At 42.8% G+C, this 20,113-nt stretch overlaps 1 protein-coding gene across 5 annotated transcripts in view; it reads left to right on the forward strand.

The window, feature by feature from the left end:
- The window catches only part of VPS53 (VPS53, GARP complex subunit), a 66,914-nt gene that overhangs the window by 32,008 nt on the left and 14,793 nt on the right, over positions 1–20,113 (forward strand). For all 5 annotated transcript variants that reach the window (XR_003254452.1, XM_026071451.1, XM_026071452.1 and 2 more), the window contains 6 exons: positions 1,351–1,445; positions 6,407–6,649; positions 8,058–8,205; positions 9,131–9,213; positions 12,815–12,893; positions 18,818–18,966. Coding sequence is in view for 4 of the 5 variants with exons in the window: in XM_026071451.1 (XP_025927236.1) it covers positions 1,351–1,445; positions 6,407–6,649; positions 8,058–8,205; positions 9,131–9,213; positions 12,815–12,893; positions 18,818–18,966 (797 nt within the window). In the remaining variant the exon portion in view is untranslated. The remainder of the gene's footprint in view (positions 1–1,350; positions 1,446–6,406; positions 6,650–8,057; positions 8,206–9,130; positions 9,214–12,814; positions 12,894–18,817; positions 18,967–20,113) is intronic.

Below are 20,113 nucleotides of genomic sequence, written 5' to 3' on the forward strand. Positions count from 1 at the left end.
GATGCTGGGTAGTGGCTCTCTCCCAAAACAGTAAAAACTTACATTCCCCAGTCATGCTGTTCGTGAAAAGGTTAACGAAGCCAGTCTCGTAGAGGTGGTCTGGACTCCATAAAACTATTTGCTCATATTAGGTTTGCAGCCACATGTTAGTATTCATTTTTGTGTCTTTGAGTCTTAATTATTTCTGAGAAATGCTTGCTTAGCTATTCTGTGCTATTTCTGCCAATGATCTAGTGCCACCTTCTCTGTCATTTAGAAGAGTACCTCCTTTAGGCTCTCTTGATTTGCTTTTCTTTGGTTAAAAAAAAAAATTTTTGAACTGGAAAAATTTATATCTTCATTGGCTGGGAGCTGAACCTGGCTTTTTGTGGAGAGAGGCAAGAATTCCATTCCAGAGTCACTGATGCCTTCTTTGCAGGCGGTGAAAGATTGTCAGCTTGCCAGCAGACAACAAGGAAAATTGTCTATCAATTAAAAAAAAATCTAGTTGTAGAACAAAGAGGAGCTTAAAGACCTGGTCCAGCTGTGGTACTTGAACATAACAGCTTTAAGCATATTGTAGTCCCAGTGGCTTCAGTGAGATGTGCTCGGCCACTTTGTAGAGTATGGTAATAAGAAGTTGGACTTTGTGAATGTATCCCAACTGTAGGGATGTACAAAAATGTTGTTTTGCAGTAGTAAATTAAACCTCAGGCTTTTAAAAATACTGTATAAACTGAGAGCAAATCGGATGACTCCCAAATGGCATATGTGCTTACTGCTCTAAATTCAATTTTAAAGTAGAACTCTGCATCCCCAGAAACATGTTTCACAGTGAAAGCAATCCTATAATGTTGCCTGTATAATTCCAACTCCAGTAATTACGTTCTGTTTATCTAAATAAAATTCATCCAGATGAAGTCTGTAACTTTAAGTTATTATCCTTAATGTTCTAAAATGTAGGGATTTTTCAGTGTTGCTTCCAAACAACTGCTGTGTTTCATTTCGGAGGTGGCTAGTGGAGTCCTGTTACTTTTGGAAGGATGCAGTGAGGTTTCCTTATTTGCAAATTGCATTGAGCCTCTTCTGCTGAAATCCGTTATAAAAGCATGGAACAGTCTTCTCTGTAAGAATATTTTACAAGTGAAAAGAAAATTCCTTGGAATACTGACAGCTCTGCAAAAGCAAAGGAAGACTGGGACACACGGATTTTGTATATTCTGTTGATCATATGCCTTTGATTATCTGACAGCAAACTTCTGGGCTGTAGTATTCCTAAAGATTTAGATCCTCCTGTGCTGTTTGCATTAGTGTTTCTTCTAGATCTTACAGGGCGGGTTTGAAATCAACACTCTAAATGTTTCCTTACAGCCAAAGAAGCCAAAGGTCCCAGACAACCCTTTTCACGGCATTGTTTCCAAGTGCTTTGAGCCTCACCTTTATGTATATATTGAGTCCCAGGACAAGTGAGTAACCAGAATGCTCTTTTGGTTTTGTTTGCTTTCGAATGTGCATTACAGTGACATTGCCCTCGATTATGTATTCACGTTGCAGAAAATGAATTTCTTGAAGCGCTCGTGGTTCAGGAAATTTAGAATGAGTGGAGCCTTCGCTCAGGCAAAAATATGAGTGTTCAGAGGGCTGTGGATGTTGGTTTTATCTGTAATTGCAAAGGCCTGCAGGAATGATGCCCGCTGCCTTTCTGTGGAAGAGGCTTAGTGTTTCTGAAATTGCTTCTGCGTTCCCACTGCAGACACATGCCTTTCTTTCATCTCATGTCTTCCACAAATAGTAGGTTTGCTTTTTCTGTAAAATATACATGTGCCTTCTTGGCAGAGGAATTTCAAGATTTGCTTTATAGAAGCAAGGTCTTTGAGATCCTCAGATGAAAGCTGCTGTAGATAGATGAGTTGGCTGTAAGATAACATTCTGGTCATTCACAGATTGGAACATTGTCAGGGGGATTTGCATCCCTAGAATCCTTCTTCCTCTTCCTTTCTGACTTGCAGCAAAATACTTCAATGAACAGAGATTTCAGCTTGGATCTCTGAAATGTTTTTACAGTTCTCATCACGTTTTCTTGTGCACCTTGATTCCCACCAGGGTTTAAATAACATCTCTGTGATGACTGCAGTGCCAGTTGAGGAAGGAGATGGTTGAAAAATATTTAATACAGTCTTTTAGTACAGGCTACTGGCTGGAAACAAGGAAGAGGTGCCTGCCTCATGTAACTCATCTGTCCGTGCCCACCTATCTTCTGTGGACTTTCTGCATAGCAGTGGGCATCAATTGAGGCTCAGTGTCATGGTTTTGTCCTAACCCCAAGCTAGCCATCTTGAAGGGTTCCTGTGTCCCGTAAACTTTTTATGCTTAAAAAAATTTTAAAAATAAAGCCTTGCACAATGGTTTGTCACACTGGGGTTAGGTTCTGCTCTGCAGCATAACAAAGGGAAATGGATTTTTTCCTCCTTCTCAGCAAACTGAGCACTACCTTGTTTGAGTGTTTCTCCCCTTCTCACTGAGGGCCATTTTAATACCCATTTTGGTAATTCTATCCCACTGTGCTCCTAGCCCTTTCAGTGGGGTTTTCAGTGTTTTTTTTTTTTTCCCTTTTCCTTTACGAGCCTGAGATGTTTTATATTAGCTTTATAGCCACAGACTGCAAAGGAGTTCAAAGAAAAACTGCCACAGTATTCCCCATGCTGCCCTCCTCCGCCAAAATTTGCTTTTCTTTGTCATTTTTCACTCTTTTTCCCCCTTTGAAATTTTGAGGAATCTGTGACTGATGTCTGAAAATGAGGAGTTGCTTAGATAGTTAACTGTTTATTTGGGCTTTGCCTAGAGAAAGTAGTGCGATAGTTTTGTTCATCATGGCTTTAGTCTGTGGCAGAAAGCAGCTTGGTCCTTTTCTCCTGGAAAATTGTTTCCATACTCGTTTAAAGGAACACAGTGCCAAAATCTGTAGCAGTTTAACAGGAGACACCTGAAAGAAAAGGTGCTGCTCTCCACCCCAAGCTGCAGCGTAAATACCAGATTTCTAAGCAGATTTCGTTTCTGTCCCTTTTGGGGATATGCGTGCTTAGCTGTTGCTCGAGGCCTGGCAGAGCACGAGGAGCAGGCGCTTGTGCGGTGAGCAGTTCTGCGGGAGCAGAGCAACAGCTCTGTTGGAGGTAGGTGTTGCCGGTGTGCGGAGCCACGTTTAAGTGTGCTAAAACGTGCGTTGATTGTTTGGGAAAACTGGCACGTTCTCTTTGCGGTGTGTGTTTGCGGCCCCTGGAGCAGAGGGGTTTCCGACATACCCAGTCAATGGATACAATCCTGCAAGTGGTCTGGACATCCCAACGCCATTCCCGTTCCCTGGTGCCACCTGATACCAGCTATTAACGTCACCACACTGACTGACTGACTGAGCACAGTGTGGAGTTGTCTAGGTGCTCTCTTGTGATTGCCAAAGATGCAGAAAAAGCGCTGAATAGGTTGAGGGAAAGAGAAAGGAGAAATAAAAGGATTTGAGAACCATAATAAAATTGTGTTCAATATGATTTCATTTCATATTTTCTCTTGGGTAGATATGGAGAGTTCTTGCTCCCAGCAGATATGCTGCTGTTAGGAAATAGCACATCTGCCCTGCCAGAGGATTTGCTTTCAGCTTTTTTGCAAAACCTATATGGAGAAATGTTATTTTCTGTAGCTCTCCTGCCTCCGTGTTTTGTCTTCCAGTAGCTTTTTCTGCCAGATTTTTGGAGCTCCCATTGTTCCAGGTTCTCAGCTTTGTTTTGCTAAAGCGCAATATTTGTGCCAATTGAAACCAGTGTGAAAGTTTCATTGGCATCAACTGAGGTGTGCAGTAATATATCTCAGTACCGTTAGTACACAGTGGCCTAATGTTTCCTTTGTCTCCATCCCATGCTGAAATAAGAGCAGTGATCCTGGCTCGTGCAGGGCAGTTTGGCCAGGTTAGTATCAGAATAAGCAGGAAGCCATAGCACTGCTCTCCCAGCTATTTGGGACAGCTGCATCTGCTTGTGCATCCCAGTTGACAAGGCCTTGGCGGACTGGGGAAATGTAGATACATTTCACTTTGCCTCAGAGAAGAGGAGAACATGTGGAATAAGCATAAAGAAACAAAAGCCATTGACATTCCTCACTGTGTCTTGAGACAGAATCAAAAAAAGTGGGGCTGGTGGATGCTAAGAAAGCCCCATTTTGTTGCACAGATGGAGCAAAGCACAGATGCAGAGGTGAAAATGCAGCTGTTTAATTTAGTGGGGCTTTTGACAAGGGGCGAGCCACGTCCGCTTTGCTTGAGAACCTGAAGGAATGCTACAGCTTGTGCCCCATGCGAGCCCTCCTTCCGTCGCCATCTGTTTGGCTAATGCGCAGCTACGGTGGGAAGTGTAATTTGCTTCACTGTGGTCAACTACGATGAATGCCTCGGTTCAGCGTTCAATTGCCTGTGCCAGCGTAAAGATTTATCGCATCAGTTGAGCTGCCTGATGCTTTCACAGTTCTTGTAACAAAGCGGAGGAGCTGTGTCTATGTGTGGAATCGGAGCTACATAAAGTACTCAAAGCAGCACGTGGTGAGCATGAGAAAAGGGCTACTTGTCTTTGGAACAGCCTGTGAGCCTAGTTTAAGCCAACGCGCCTTGCTGAGCATTTATAAAGCTCTGGTTTTGCAAGGACAGACCAGTAGATTAGTTTGGCTCAGCAGAGCATCCACAGCAGGATTTCATCTCTTCTGGTGCTRTAATCTGTAAATTTATCAGGGAAGGGCCGTGTTGCCTTTTCCACTGGGGCAGTGCTGTGGATCCTGAGGAGCAATGCAATGATAATGATTTTTCTCTTTCACAGGATGAACAGAAAGAGAGAACAGAAACTGGGAAAAAGTTGTTGTTGTCTGTTGTTTTTCCCTATAATTGGCAGTGGTAAGCGAGAATGTGCTAAAGGATCTTAACCACCATCAGTGCTGGTGATAAGGTTGTACCCATCCCCGGAGATCCGGCACAGTCTCTTTGGGCGAGTTCTCGTGCTGTGCTGTGTGCCCTGTGAACTGGCTTAGGATTAAAAGAACATTAAGCTGAAACTCTTTGACTGGCTTTTTAAGAAGGGTTTTCATTTCTTTGGACAGCATTGCTGTCTTGTCAAGTCAGTTCCCAAAAGATAATGATAATAAAAAATCAACTGCAAAGGAAAGCATCTTGTTTAAAACTGGTAGCTCAGTTCCTCATGGGAGTTACAGTTCAGGTCCTTTCTTTCCCCGTTCTCCTTCTAAGGATTTGGCTTTCTGCACAGATAACAGCACAGCTCAGCGCAGCCAGAGGCTTAGATGCTGCAGCCCTCAGCCAGAAGAGGGGCGAAGGCTGTGCTGTGGGCAGGGAAGCTGAGGGAAGTGAAGCCAAAACTGTAGTGGAAGTGGGAGTATAAAATGCATGAACTTGGCAACTACTCTAGGTCAGTAGAGCGCCATTCGGTCATCTGAAATGTCTATATATTCCTCAAAAGCTAACCTTCCTTGTGGAGGAATGTATGTATTTGTGTGTATGCGGGGAGGGGGTTTATTGCTGTAATTTAATTCATCTGGCAAAGACTACTACACTTAGCTAAGCTCCAGTGTCAGGAGGGCTGTTCTTGGTTCCCGACACGATGTGCTGTCTCTGGAGGAGTAGGGCTGAAGGAACTCCCTGAGATCAGAGGACTTGTTTGGTTCTGTATTGATCGTTCTGGCCTTCTGCCAAGCTAAAAAGCCTTTCTGTCTTGATGAAATGGTAGAGTGAAGTTTATTGTTGCCTGAAGACCAAAATATTTGAGTAAAGACCAGGTTATAATGGATTGCTGGAGACAATAGTATGGCTTTTTGTGCTTTAAAAAGAGTTTAAGTCGGAAGTGCACTTTGTGCTCATGCTAAATAAAGCTTCTTTAAAGGATGTGTGAAGTTGTGCAAAACCAGGTGGTATCCAAATGGGACCAAGAAAGGCAAATGGCACACCGTTTCGAGCACATCCCTTTTAAAGGCATATTCCCCAAGGCCTGCTCTCAAGGCAGCTGATATGAGAAGTCCAACTGTGACTTTTGCTGGTGCCAGGAATGAAACTTGAGCATAAGCTTTATGCACTTTCATCAGATGTGCTGAACCCAGTCCTGGCAGACTTTGCAAGCTTTTATATGTGGCTGGAGAACAGACTGAAGCTGCCACTAAAACTCTGAGTACAAAAGGTCGTTTACTCATCAGCCCAGTCTTCGTTATTGTACGCGGTTTGTGCTGAGGAGGTGGAGATAAGAAAGGGCTGCAATACCAAACTGCGAAAATCGGAATGTGTTTATTGGTGTCACAAGACAGGGCATCTGGTTTTAAGCAGTATTCTCTCTCTTACCTCCTTTTCCTCTCCAGTGTACTAAAATATCTTTCCCTTCTTTCCTTGCATTAGAAATCTCGGCGAACTGATTGACAGGTTTGTGGCTGACTTCAAGGCTCAAGGTCCTCCCAAGCCCAACGTGGACGAAGGAGGAGCCGTCCTGCCCAGCTGTGCCGACCTCTTTGTTTATTACAAGAAGTGCATGGTGCAGTGCTCACAGCTCAGCACAGGCGAGCCGATGATAGCCCTGACCACCATATTCCAGAAGTACCTTCGGGAATATGCCTGGAAAATTCTGTCTGGAAACCTGCCCAAGTGAGTTTAGCTTCCCAAATGCTGCAGCACAGTCTGAGACATTCCAGTAAGGAGCAGATGCTTTATAAAGCTAATTAACAAATATATACTTGTGAACATTTATGTTTCACTGTCACAGAAACCACATAGCAGCAATATGTCTACATTTTCTTCAGGTTTTTCTCAAAAGTTCAGTTTGTTGCACTGAGAAACAGCAAGAGACCAAATGGACAGCCATAACACTTTTTTTATCAAGGGCCCCTGGAAATTAGCTTCATATTCTGTCTTGATTAACAGTCATATTTCCAGTTTCTTAAAATTCCTTTTAAAATGCCAGCCCAAGTCTCTTCAGAGAGATCCAACTTTCAGAATTGCACATACTCTGCTAGTAGGGTAACATTCATACTGTGATTCTCAGCTGCCTGGTGTTATGAGCTCAAAATTATACATATATAAAAAATAATTTATAATAAAGATCATTTATTTATGTGGTGCTAAAGTGCTTACCTGTAACTGCTTCTGCTCTGAAAAATTTGATATACATACAAATAAAATACATAAGTGTAAATCAAGAGAAAATAAAGGAAGTCATTATGGGGTTACACTAAAATAGGTAAGGGTATTTGTTTCACTTGTAAACCTGGGAGCAGCAGAATGAATTTCTGAAACTAGTAAAATCTTTTGCAGATGGAAGGGGAGAGGGTTACATCCAGAGAAGTGGAAAGATAAATTTAATGTGTGTTCTCCATCAGACCTCAGTTGCATTCTTTGTACACATTTTTTTGTGTGCTCCATTTTTGCCATCCAAGATAAATATCACTGTCCTATTTTTTTAATGGATTTGGATTATAAAGAGTTGAGAGGTAGGGAATTTCCTGACTCTAAGCTGTTCTGATTCTTTCTTTGTTGCTATACAGCAGTTAATCACTTGAACGCAGTGGAAAGAAGCCACATCTCCTGTAATTTATTGTGTTGATATCATCAGCTTTTAAAATGGGTTACCAAAGTTTCAAATGTGTTTTGACATCTCTTTAGTATTGAGAAGATAACTGCAACAAGCTGCATGATAGTCACTGAGATCTTTCTGTAGTCTTTCATTAGATTTTGAGTTACTGACAGTCAAGGTGAATTTAGCTGGGAAAGCTGTATTAAGCTTAGTTCTAATCGAATGTGTTGCGAAAGGATGAATTCTCCTTTGCCTGAAGAGTTGCTATCAAGTTATGTTTGTCTTCTAAAAGATGTTTTCTATCCAAAATAGTTATGGTTTTGATGCAGAAACGATTGCAAGACATTCCCTGGCCTGTGTTACACAGGGCGTTGGACTTTGTGATCTTAAGGGCCTTTTTTGGCATTGAAATCCTGTAGTGATTTTGCAATATGTGTTACTGTGTACGCCTGAGAGCCTCACAGGTTTTGGTTTTTTTTCCAGGACAACTAGCAGCAGTGGTGGGCTCACCATCACTAGCCTGCTGAAAGAAAAGGAAGGCTCTGAAGTGGCAAAGTTTACTTTYGAAGAACTTTGTCTCATTTGCAGCATCCTTAGCACTGCAGAGTACTGCTTGGCAACCACCCAGCAGGTGAGCTTTCCTCTGCAACCCCTCTGAGATGGCACTGGCAGCTGTCCCTGGTCTCTCAAGAGATGAAGTGCTGCTCCCTCTTCAGGGGTAGGCTGCTGTGGAGAGGGGAAGAGTCAGAAAAACTAAAATGTATGTGGTAGTGTCTGCTCTGCATAGTGTCCTGCTGATTATGGAGCTCTACATAATTAAATCTATTTTTCAAAGAAAGAAAAGTATTGATTTTTGCTGTTTCTCCCTGGGAAAACTCGTATGATTATAATCCTGCTTTGCATCCTCAGCTTTGCATGGCATCTGTTTATACTTGTTACATAATTTCTCTTAATGGAATGAAAAGAAAAAAAAAAAAAAAAGCTCTGCTTGTGGTTTATGATCTGCTTTTTATAAGAACAAGAACAAGGCTAATTCAGTGTATGATCAGGAAAATGCTCACATCAAGTATTGGGGCAAGGCAGAATGAGGAGACAAGATATTTATGCTGATAGGCTTTGCAGCCACAGTGCTTCTTATATTCAGGTGCTTTCAGAATGCCGTAGATCAGTAGATGAGCTGTGACGTTTGGCCTGATCCAGGCCTCTCCATCACTAGAACTGGTGATCCTCCTTCTCTGCACTTTGGGTGCAGACAGCGTATTGGAAGACATCTTTGTTAGTGGGACTGATGCCAGGGTTAAGTTAGTACTGATGTTATACTAGAGTTGCCTATATAATCTTGGAGGTTAACTTCTTTGAGGACACCATCATTGGCCATCCTGGGAGACCAATATGTCCAACAAGGAGAGATTTCTGTTTCCATTGTTCACTGACGCAGTTTTGGATATGTTCTGGGTACAGTTTAGAAACTGATTTTTCCAGGATGTAAGTTTTCAAGAATGGTCATTTCAGGTAAGAAATCTGATCTTTTTATTGCTTGTTTTGTTTCCTAACAGTTGGAAGAGAAACTCAAAGAAAAAGTGGATGCAAGTCTAATGGAAAGAATCAACCTGACAGGAGAGATGGACACTTTCAGCATGTATGTCCAACAGATGCATCATCCCACAATATGCCTAACATCCTAGTTTGTCAGCCAGATAAWGCTGGAGTAGTACAAGCACAAAATCCCAGCGTTGTAGGACCCAGCCAGCAAGCGTCAGGATATGCAGTCTAGCATAGGCATTTCCCTGGTGAAGGAATGGTCATTCCTTGGCTAGTCCAAGAGCAGCAGTAGTACAGACTTCAGATGTAGTTGCTCCCCATCGTCCTAGCCAAAGGAACAGGAGCACTGGAAAGAGGAAAGGAAATAGTGAGTTTCCATTTGAAACATCATTTGCATCTTGGCAGCTCTGTGAGGTGGCTGTTACATTTCAAGAAAGGAAGCTATTTCAGTACATTCCTTCCTGCTTTAACTTCCCACTGTTAATCAGCAGCCTTGTCAGTGTGATCAAACCCCATTTCAGATGACATAAAAGATTGACCCAGTCTTATATTTGGGGATTATAATTGAGAGAAGATTATCATTCATTAAAATAACTTCTCATGTAACCATGCTAAAAATACTCTCCTCTAACATCTTCCCCTCTCCGCTGCTGACAAACAGATTAAATATTTTCTGAGAGAAGGAAATAGAGACAAAAAATAATTAGTTGTTTTGCCTCATGTCAGGCAAAAAAAAGCCCGTAGTGAAGCTGGGAAAGTAATTCAAATCACCATCTCTCATTCTCCCTAAAACTAAAATTCAGCACAGATAGCAGTAAGACTTTTTCAGAAGACTTCCTTCCTGTGATTCCTCCTCTCTTGCTCCACTGGGCAGGATCCCACTGAATCTCTATCCAGATTTTTCATATGGGCTCAGGCTCCACTCCAGTCTGCACAGACTCCCTTTCCTTTAGGTATTTCTCAGACCTTTTTAAGAAGAGTGAATCCCTGATTGAAAGCTATGGTTGCTGGGTCCACTAAGCCAAAAAAAGCAAGGTAACTGGGGAGTAGGAGTAAAATTTGCCATGTGGTAGGATTTTCCTGACGTGGACAAGTTGAGGGCAAATTTTGCCTTTTCTCATGACCTGTCCATGAAAAGCCATTGCTGCTCAGGTTCCTCAGTGGCTGCCTCACAAGGTGCTTTGTTGTAGGTAGCTAATATGACATGTTTTGGAAATTGTTTTAATGTATAGTTTATGTTTGCAGTTTGGGATAGCTTTAAAGTTAAACCTTCAAGCCTGATGTATCTTGTAACAAAGACTTTTTAATTGACTTTCAGTCTGTTCCAGAATAGCATTTTGTCCAGTCTTCTGTCAGTGTAAGTCATAGCTATAAACCTCTCTTTGGCATTTGCTCATTGAACATCAAACAAGTTGTTTCTTCTGGGATTTGATTTCTTGTTAGGCAAAGTCATAAAGAAAGTGATAAAATGTTGCTGCTTACACACCCTGGAAAGCCTTTCTTCCTTCACAAAAAGGAGGAGGTTGCAGAACTAACAGCAATGCCTATAGAGCAATTGACTGGAGAGGTTTTTACAGCCAGGGTAGCTAACCATTTTCTTTAGAAAATGTGGGAAAGATAGTGGGCTGCTCTTGAAGTTCAACAGAAGGAAAATTAATATGTGAATCCAGAAATCCATGAGTTCAGAGATCCCTTGAAGGCCTGAAGTACAAAACTKACTAGGTTCTCTGTTAGAACCCATTCTGCTCATTTATTGCCTTGTCTTCCCTATCTATAAAATTCTGTATGTCTGTCAGGAATTGTATGGGGATTCATTAACTGCAGCTACCTCATCATTAGATGCTGCCTGGGGCAAAAGTTTCAAATGGCTCCTAGCATGACCAGGAGCCAAGTTTTCTTGGCACATCATGATGCTTTACATTTGCGACACACCTCTTGCCGCACTGTTACGCCTATAAAGTAGGTGTGTTTATACTCAAGTGTAGACAAAGAGATTTTTCTCCCTACTTGCCTGTGCTTGGTGACCCAGCCTCAGACAGACTTCTGACATGTGGAAACTAGTCATGAAGTCACTTGCCTTCCGTTAAATGGGTTGTGTGTTCATTTTGGTGCTAAGCCACAATTCTTTCCTACAACTCACTGACAGCAGATACCCTGTAGGAGTCAGCTGTGCCCAAAAGACCAGTTATTTCAGTCTGGCTCCCGTGGCATTGCTTGAGTTGGGGAATCCCCCAAGAAAGTAAATCCTCTGATGCCCAGCAGATGCAGAGGCACTGGCACAAATGGTCGCAGGTGTTTTTGTCTCAGTGCAAGTTTCAGATCATGTAACTTGAAGCCAGCGATCACTTCTTACTTCTTCTCCAATATTAATTTTTCCAACTTGTCCAACATTTGTCCAACATTTTGGACAAGTTTGCCCTTGTAACAGACAAAGTAATTGCTCTAAAGAACTGGTCTCTTATTTAGCGTCCTGTTCCAGTCTTTATGTGCTGAAGTGCTAAGAAAAGGAATAGACAACCTCCGTGAGTTGTAGCGAAGAAGAACACCCAGGCTTCCCAGCAGCAAAGTTGTGGGTGGGTGATTCCATACCTCATTGAGGAGGTGGATGCTTAAAAATATTTAAAGGGAATATTTTTAACAGTGAACTCCAGAGTGGTAACCAGAACTTCATGAAGAAGAGGAGGGGGAGGAAAGATGGTTTGAAGGAACCACTGGTCAGATTTTGTATAGGTGCTACGATTCTCACCTGTGCTAGTGTCATTAGAAAGACCAAAATTAAAATACAATTCTTGCGTGCATGATCACAAAGTTGTAAACAGGCATCTGTGGCAGATTTAAAGTTTATGCTGACTTTAAAAACTGTACTTGCATTGTGCAACACTCATTTGATTATTGCTTCCTAGCAGAAATTGTCTCTAATGCTAGTACTGGGTTATGTACCCACAAGGGTGATCTGAGCTGCCAAAGATAGTGTTTCTCAACTTGTTTTAGGATCAGTTGCACGTGTAGGCCCATCATTGTGTTCTAAATCTTATATAGTAGGATCAAATATGTCTCTAAGCTATATTATGCTGTTTTAAAAAAAAAAAAAAAAAAGAAAAAGGTCTTTGACTAATGTGCCCTTCAGTCTGGTACGTCTCCAGGAAACAAAAACAATGGATGGCTGCAATCCTAGACATAGTATAAATAAGACATCTGCCTTGATCATCTCAAATGGGAGACAGGCATTCAGAACTCAATACAGATGTGCTTTTTTGATCCTCTTTGCAAGTTTCTATGAGTAGCAGAACATTGACTGTGAATGAGTGGAGAGACTATTCAATTTTATTTTTGTGCAGACTGAATTAAATTTGAAGTAGAAGCCCAACCTGGCTCAGTACTAGGGAGTTCTTCTCTTCCTGATGCAGGGTGGGTTGCCCAGTCTGACATGTTTGCTCCCCAGCCCCTTCTGTTTGTCAAAGCAGAGAAAGGTCAACTACAGAAATGCCGTCTCTACGTTAAACCACGTTGCGTCGCTCCCTGAAGAACAGCATGCAGAATTTCCTGGGTTCTTCTCAGTACAAGTTTTAATCTATGTGTGTATTCACAACGCAATGCTAATGTAATCTAGTAGATGATTTTCCTCCTTGGCAGTCAAATAAACCAGCTCCTGCACTGTGTTGCTGAGTGTTGTGAAACTTGTGCTTGACTTTTTGCAGTGTGATCTCCAACAGCATACAGCTGTTAGTGCAGGACCTGGATGCAGCCTGTGACCCTGCCCTGACTGCTATGAGCAAGGTAGGGATCACATTTGTTTTGGGAGTAGGTAGCTTTAAGATGCATCATGTAGTTTTTGTTTGCTCTAATTACATGATTTCACTCTTTACATATCCTTTACGCTGTCCTGAGACTTGGCCATGTATTGATTGCTTCTTCTTGCTACTCAGAGCAGCAGTTGCTGTAGTTATAAATACATTCTTCAATCCAAAACGCCTGTAATTCAGGTTAGAGCTTTCATTCATTTGCAGCTCACTGGAACACAGACAATATAATGCTTTCTGTGAGTATCCATCTCAGGTTTTCTCTTTCTGCTGTTACAGTGGGAGTCTTCAGGATTGTGAATATTTTCATGAGCATGAAATTTCAAATACATCTTCTCATTTGCTATGCTCTTCATATTCTTTGGTGAGGAGTTTTACTAGCCTAATTGCTTGTGGCTCTTAAATGAAGGTACTCAAAGGGTAATACAGAATTGGGATTGAGCCCTGTTGCTTCTGTGATCCTCTCGAGGACATATGGAGCCGTTCCTAGAGAGGCCCATGTGATTAGTGCTTAAGGATTTTGTTGCAGTTATGCTGCTAGCTTTTGTACATTTGAAACTCAGAGCTGTGTTTTCTTGCCAAAGTATTGTGAAAACCCAGACTGCTTTAGACAGAGGTGAAGACAGCAAAAGTGGATTGAACTATTTTTTTTAATTAGAAATATTAAACATGGATCTCCATTTTTGTAGGATCAACATACTGTCTAGCTGCCATGAATTTTAATAGCTTTCTGCTTTATGATATATTCCAGCTGTAACTAGCCACCACCCCCAGCTAGTACTTGAAGTGGAATGCAGCTGGTAATCGAGCTTGTACATGTCCCAAATGGAAAGACGCTTTTTTTCTCCCAGTATAACAACACCATTAGGAAGGGCTCAGCACTTCAGGTGTCGCTTGTGTGCTGTGACAGTTCCTTAGATCTCCTCCTGAACCTACCTCACACAGTAACACTTGAATCACTTAGCTCTAACTGTTTATACTCAAGTAAACCACAGCCTCAGAAAGCAGCAGCTGGTAGACCATTTATTTTTGTCTTTGGAAGACCAGTAAAATGCAGCCCATGTGATGGGACTGATGAGATATAAACAAGTTAAGTGCTATGAAATTAGCTAAATAAATACTTGTCATTTCTGCACATATTCTACTATTCACATCAGACAGAGTTGCTTTTATATGATTTTTAACTAGATCTGGGTTTGGTGCAAGAGTTACTTTTGCCTTGCCCTCCTCCTTCCTTTCCTTCAGGGCTTATTTATTACTCTGCCAGTTGAATAAGAAATGCATATAATTATTTAAATGCACAGTTAGAATTTGGAAGTGTAAAATTTCAGTCTATATTCAAGGGGTGAAGACTGTACAGCTAATCCATTCCAGTTTTCCTGTAATGCGAATGCATGCCTGTCTCAAGGCCACTACTCCATTAGGGCTCTTCCTTTGTTTAGCTTCTTTTCATTTACTTCACTCTGGTGTCCTCCAAGATTGAACATTCCCAGTCCTTTGTTTGAAATCTGACTTTTGTTTTCCTGCAAAAATGTTTGGTAACTATAGAGGTAAATTAAGAAATACTTAAACCTCTAAAGCTGCTTTGGCTTCAGGCCACTTTGAGAGATTTAACATGGAAAACGGCACCATGGATATTGTTTTCAGCTGGGAATGGTGCTCAGTTTTGCAGATTCTTTACCTTGTCTGTTCTGGAAGAAATGGTAAATAATGAGAAGGCTCCATTTTACCAGATTTGTAGGTGATGATCTTTATTCAGTAAACAGGTAACTGTCAGTAAGTGTATCTGGCTACTATGAGACATAACTTGTATTTTTGGATACCTTTTCCTGGTGCTTCAATTTTAGAGATGGGGTACTTAAAGCGAGGGCATGCCCACCAGTGCTCACAGCCTGATTTGGGTAAAAATGGTGCTGTAATGACAAGACGAAGAGCAGGAATATTTGGGAACATTTTGGGGAAACTAGATGAGCTAGCTGAGGAGGCAGCTTTGTGGAAGAAGGGGACTGCGACCTGTTTACAGTCTGAAGTGACTGTTGAAAAAATGCTGGAAGGGGCCTTTGGAGAGTTGCACACAACTTCTCACGAATCCCAAGTGTGAAGGGAGCATCTCGGACAGGTTTGGAAGATCCAGTGTGTGCTGCAGAGCTGGGCCTGAGCCATGTGGTTGGAGCTAAAGTGCTACAGGTGTACAGGGAATCATATCACTGTGTGGATGTAGAATGATTTACCTTGGCTCTAGGACTGGGAGCTGTGACATGGGATTGGAGAGAAATTTGCCCTAAGCTCCTGTTGTCATATTCTGATATTCTGCATTTGAAAAATCACATATGAGCATGCAGGTGTGTTGCTCTCACTGCCTGTCACCCCCAGGTCTGAGCGAAGAGGTTTGCTGTTGTCACTTGCTGATAGTGGTGGTTTGCCGCCTTGTTTCGATTATGTTTTTCACTATCAGAGCTGTGCCTGAAATAAATGTGGCCTCCCAGAGAGGCAGGGCTCTGAATTCTCCTGGAGCTATCGGTGGTGCAAACAGGTGTAGTTTGTCCCCAGGGCAGAGCCTGCAACAGTGGTAGCTGCGAGGGGCCCCGTCCTCTGCTGTTCTGCAGGACTCGGTGGCTCATGGTGGTAAGTTCATGAACACCATCACACGAAGAACTGGCACGTAGAGAATTTCCTGCCAGTGACCTGGCCACCGGCGTGGTGCACATGCCCACCTTGATTCCTGGGCACTGCGGCCACGGCTAATGAAGCRGTGCCTGGCAGTCTTAGCAGTTGCAGATGTTCAGGGGTGCCTCTGGAGGGCTAAAGGTAAGGTGGAGCAGCTGCTGAGGAAATTTGGATGCTGACAGTGGTAGTATTTAATGCATGACTGACCAGCTGTGCTCTACATGACATCTGCAAAGTGAGAGACCTGTTGTCTTTGGGAGCAGACCCTGGCCATCGGTGGAAAATTCTTCCATAACAAGTAGAGACCTAGAGCCAGGGAGAACGAGGATTGCCATGTGTGCTCATGTGGGTGCCACACATGGAAATTTTAATGAGGAATCACTTGCTAGTGTACGTTATTTTTTGTGGATAACAAAGTACTGTGGACATGCACTACTGATATATAGCGAGGATTTAAACAGCCTGTTGTGCTTTCTTTTTAATTGTTGGGATGAAGAAACCGCTTATCTGCAGTGGGTGCTTTGGGTCCAGTTAAGTTTATGGATTGCGCTGCGTAAGGTTTGATTTATTTGCTGAATTAAATGTCAATTTATGTGTAATGCTCTGTGCTTGTAAGGAGGGGCTGGGGATATTTTAGTGACTCATGTCATTTGCTTGCTGCTTTTTTGTTTTGCTAAAACCTTTTGGCACGGCTGCCATTTCCCATTTCCTTGCAATTGAGTGGACAACAGCAAGCGCTTAAACACAGCTTTAATAATCTCTCCGATGCATGCAAGGAAAACCCTGAGAGCAAAGCCCTGGGAGCAGCCAGCTGCTAATTGAAAGTCAGYGTGAGTGTTTTGAGCTTTCACACAAGGTGCAGTGTGCAACAGAGTGCAACGAAAGCCCCTGTCGGAAAACAACAGAGGCGGTTTCAAAGGCAGCGATATCTGCTGCCGGCAGCACCCTTCTGGCCTTCCTTCCCCCTCCTGCCCCTTCCCGTGCGTGTGGCACGGGGTCAAGGGGGAAGGAGCCGGTGCTCCCCGAGCCCTGGAGCACCAAACCACCCCGTTCTGCTGGGGGCTTCTCTCTTCTCCTCCCCTTTTTAAGCAAGTGCCCTCAACCCTTGAGGATCGTGTGTTTTTGCTGCGGAAAAACCAGCTCTGAAGGTAGCACCAGGTCTGCAAACCCAGTCGCCTGTCCTCGCAGGCGGCCGCGGGTGCTCAGCGGCCGCTCTCCCCACGTGCCGCGTTTCCCGCTGAGCGGGAGGCTGCAGCGCTCCTGGCCTTTGGGCTAACATTCAGCCTGTGTATATGAACTATGTGGGTATCCCAAGAAAAACATAGGAGGGGGGAAAAAAGAGGAATAAATTTAAAACGACAGGAACAAAGCTTTACCAGAAGAGTCAGGCTCATATTTCTTCTGATGACTTTTCAGTATGTGTACTATTTCTTTCATTGCAGCTACTGATTTTTTTTTTTTTTTTTTTTCTGGTGAAACACACCCACATACACACAAAGCACTATTTTTACTGTTCATGCTTTCAAAGTTTGCTTGTAAAGTATTGCTTTTGGAATGAAGACCAAATGAATGAAGAACAAAATGAAAAAGCTACTGTTTTATTGTTGTTGTAATAATTCAAGTCAGCAGCCCCTTCCCGCTTTTTGGCCACCCCCTGTCGACTGGCACCGTCCGTTCGCTTAGGATTGCTGTCAGTCGAGAACGGCCAGGGGTGGGGTGCGTGAGTGTGCGTCAGGGAGAGACGGGCGCACAGTGTGTTTTGGGGATGCGACAATTGCCAAGAGCAATAGAAAGTAGTTGTTGTCTTTTGAGCAATCTTCCAAATCAAAGCAAGACAGAATTAAAGCGTGTAGAGGAGCTATTGAGTGAAATATCCCTTCTAATTATCCACTTAATGAGATGAGCGTTTTGGGTGTTTGGGGGTTTTTTTGTTTTTTTTTAATGAGAACAGCTTTGCTAGGACATGTGCAGACTCTGTCAGATACTGGGTTTTGTAGAGAATTTGGCTCTTCTTGCCTATTAAGTCACTTGTGCTGCGTTCTGTTTGGATGGGATTGAATCAGCCAGGTTGCAGGGGACAAAGTAGCTGTAATTAAATTAAAAACAAGAATAAAAAACTTTACATACAAAATCCAGAACTTGAGAAAAGAAGTTTGAGGGCAAACATCCCCTCAAAGGAAAGCTCATCTCTTTCTGAATGTGCCCGCTTTTCCCTCCTGATTTTCTTACTTGTTTTACTCCTGGTTCATCTCCAGCGTGAGGAACCGCAGCCCTAACCAGTTACAGGGGGCACCTCGCGGAGCCGAGTCACCCGCTGCATCGTCTCTGGATAGCAGCAGTGCTCAGCAGCACGTTTCTGGATGCTCCTGTTCCTCAGTGACAGATTAGATACATGTTTGCCAGGGACATCAAGATCTTGCCCAATTGCCTCTTTTTCAAATGACTTATAATGTGTACTTGTTACGTACTTCAAATAAGGCTCAGAAAAAGTCAGGGGAGTCACGTATCTGGCTAATAGGGGTTATTCTGTAGCATTTCTGCTGATTTTAGATTAAAAACAAAATCAGAGATTGAGTAATTCTTCAGTTTTCTATATTTTTTTGCACGTATATTTGGGATGAACTGAAGTTTGTGTCCTAGATTGTACACCAGAAGTGTTTTCAGTGTCAGCTACACTGGTGTAGAGTGTTTTGACTTTAAGGTTATTTCTACCTCTTCCATCTGTCATCAGTCTCACCAGTATTAATGGCTTGGCTGCCATACAGGAATCCAGACTTTGCAAGCTTGCAGTTATTTTCTCAAATGCCTGTAATCAGGATTTATATGGGCACTTCATCCCAGAAAACTGGGAAAGGTTAAATATTAAGGCAGTTTGGGATGCCCCGAGAGCTTTTTCGATCCTCATGTTCCCCATTTGTGTAGCTCACCATGGTCACAATCTCTCTGTGCTTTGATGCAGAAAGGGCCATTTGGGGTTTTCTTTCTTTGTATCTTGTCTGCTTTTGCCGGGTACCCATGGTGCTATGGGGGAGAAAAGCTTGGAGGTTCTCGGAAGGGTTTTGCTTGGTAAAGTGACGAAAAATGTGGCCTTGATAGCAGGGAACCGCACAGATAGCTTCTTGATGATTCCCTAGAGAGCCTTTGACAGGAAGCTTGTACAGGTTTTCTCATATGTTTTACTTGAATCCTGATGAGTTAAACAGTCTTTTCATTGTTTTTTTCCCCTTTGTGCAGATGCAGTGGCAGAATGTGGAACATGTCGGTGACCAGAGTCCTTATGTCACCTCGGTAATTCTTCACATTAAACAGAACGTCCCCATCATCCGTGACAACCTGGCCTCCACAAGAAAGTACTTCACTCAGTTCTGTATTAAATTTGCAAAGTAAGTTACCAATTTGGCACAGAATTTCTCTAGTTCTCGCTCGTCTGTTTGTACGTGATAATCTATTTGCCTTCTAGCATGCTGCATCAGTGGCTCTCGATCTCTGGATCAAGACCCTCCCGTCCAGGGAGAGCACAGAAGGAGGTGGGGTAGGGCAGCAAACACCAGCAGCTGCTGGCAAGGTTGAAAGATGCTTCCATTCCTTGTCTCAAGTTTCCTGCTGAGGCAGATTTTCTCAGACGTTTGTATTGGTTGGTTTCTTCTTGCATGCCTAAACCGTCTCATAAAATATTTTGATGATTGCTGTCTACTGTTTGCCAAGTACAGAAGGTTTTGGACCTTGGGCATATTAAAAAGGCTTTTAACATCTGAGCGTGGAGGGCTGTTACTGAAGAGCTGACAGATGACTCTTGTTATGGGAACCTACTTCCTTTCTCTGATACAAGGCTGTGATGCTTTCAAGCCCAGAGAACTTTGATGCATCATTTGCCTCAAAATAACTTTGATAATAACTAGAGGACTAAAAGGAGGGCACGTGTGATGAGTAGATGCTAAGTTCACAGTCTGAAAGCTGCTTTTCTGTGCAAAAATAGTTCAGTAAGGAATGGAAATATACTTCAAGATTTAGGGAGATGTTCCAAGTGTCTTCCTGGCATGACACTTAATGTTGGGCCGCATGAAAGGACCTGGAAGATTAGGCAGAAATTGCTGTTGCCTTTGGTTTCAGGGTTGAGAGCACAGCTCTCTAGCATCTCTTGGAAATCCGAGCTTTGAAGCCATGTGTCCAAAACTAAAATTCAGTTCTTTGGGGAGATACTCTGAACTCTTCCTTGCTCACCGGTGGCCAGTTGAACTCTGCATGCCAGTGCCCCAAGAAAAAGCCACTGTGGGATAGTGGCCTGGCCAGTTGCAGCTGCTGCTTTTGGGGTAGCACATTGCTATCCTGGTAGAGATGTGGGAGCAGTACTATACCCATCACTTGTCACTCTTTAAAATACCTTAACGTTCTATTCATCTCTGATAAGCTAATTATTCTGAAATAAACTGTATGGCCTGGCAGTTACTGTGTGGATTTGAGACTGGAGCTTCAGTTCCTACTTAGCAGCAAAAGATGTAGTAGGCTCTCTTGAGAACCATTAGCTTTTGC

The sequence above is a fragment of the Apteryx rowi genome, unplaced genomic scaffold (genome assembly GCF_003343035.1).
Source record: "Apteryx rowi isolate R43461 unplaced genomic scaffold, aptRow1 scaffold_325, whole genome shotgun sequence".
Classification (NCBI taxonomy): domain Eukaryota; kingdom Metazoa; phylum Chordata; class Aves; order Apterygiformes; family Apterygidae; genus Apteryx; species Apteryx rowi.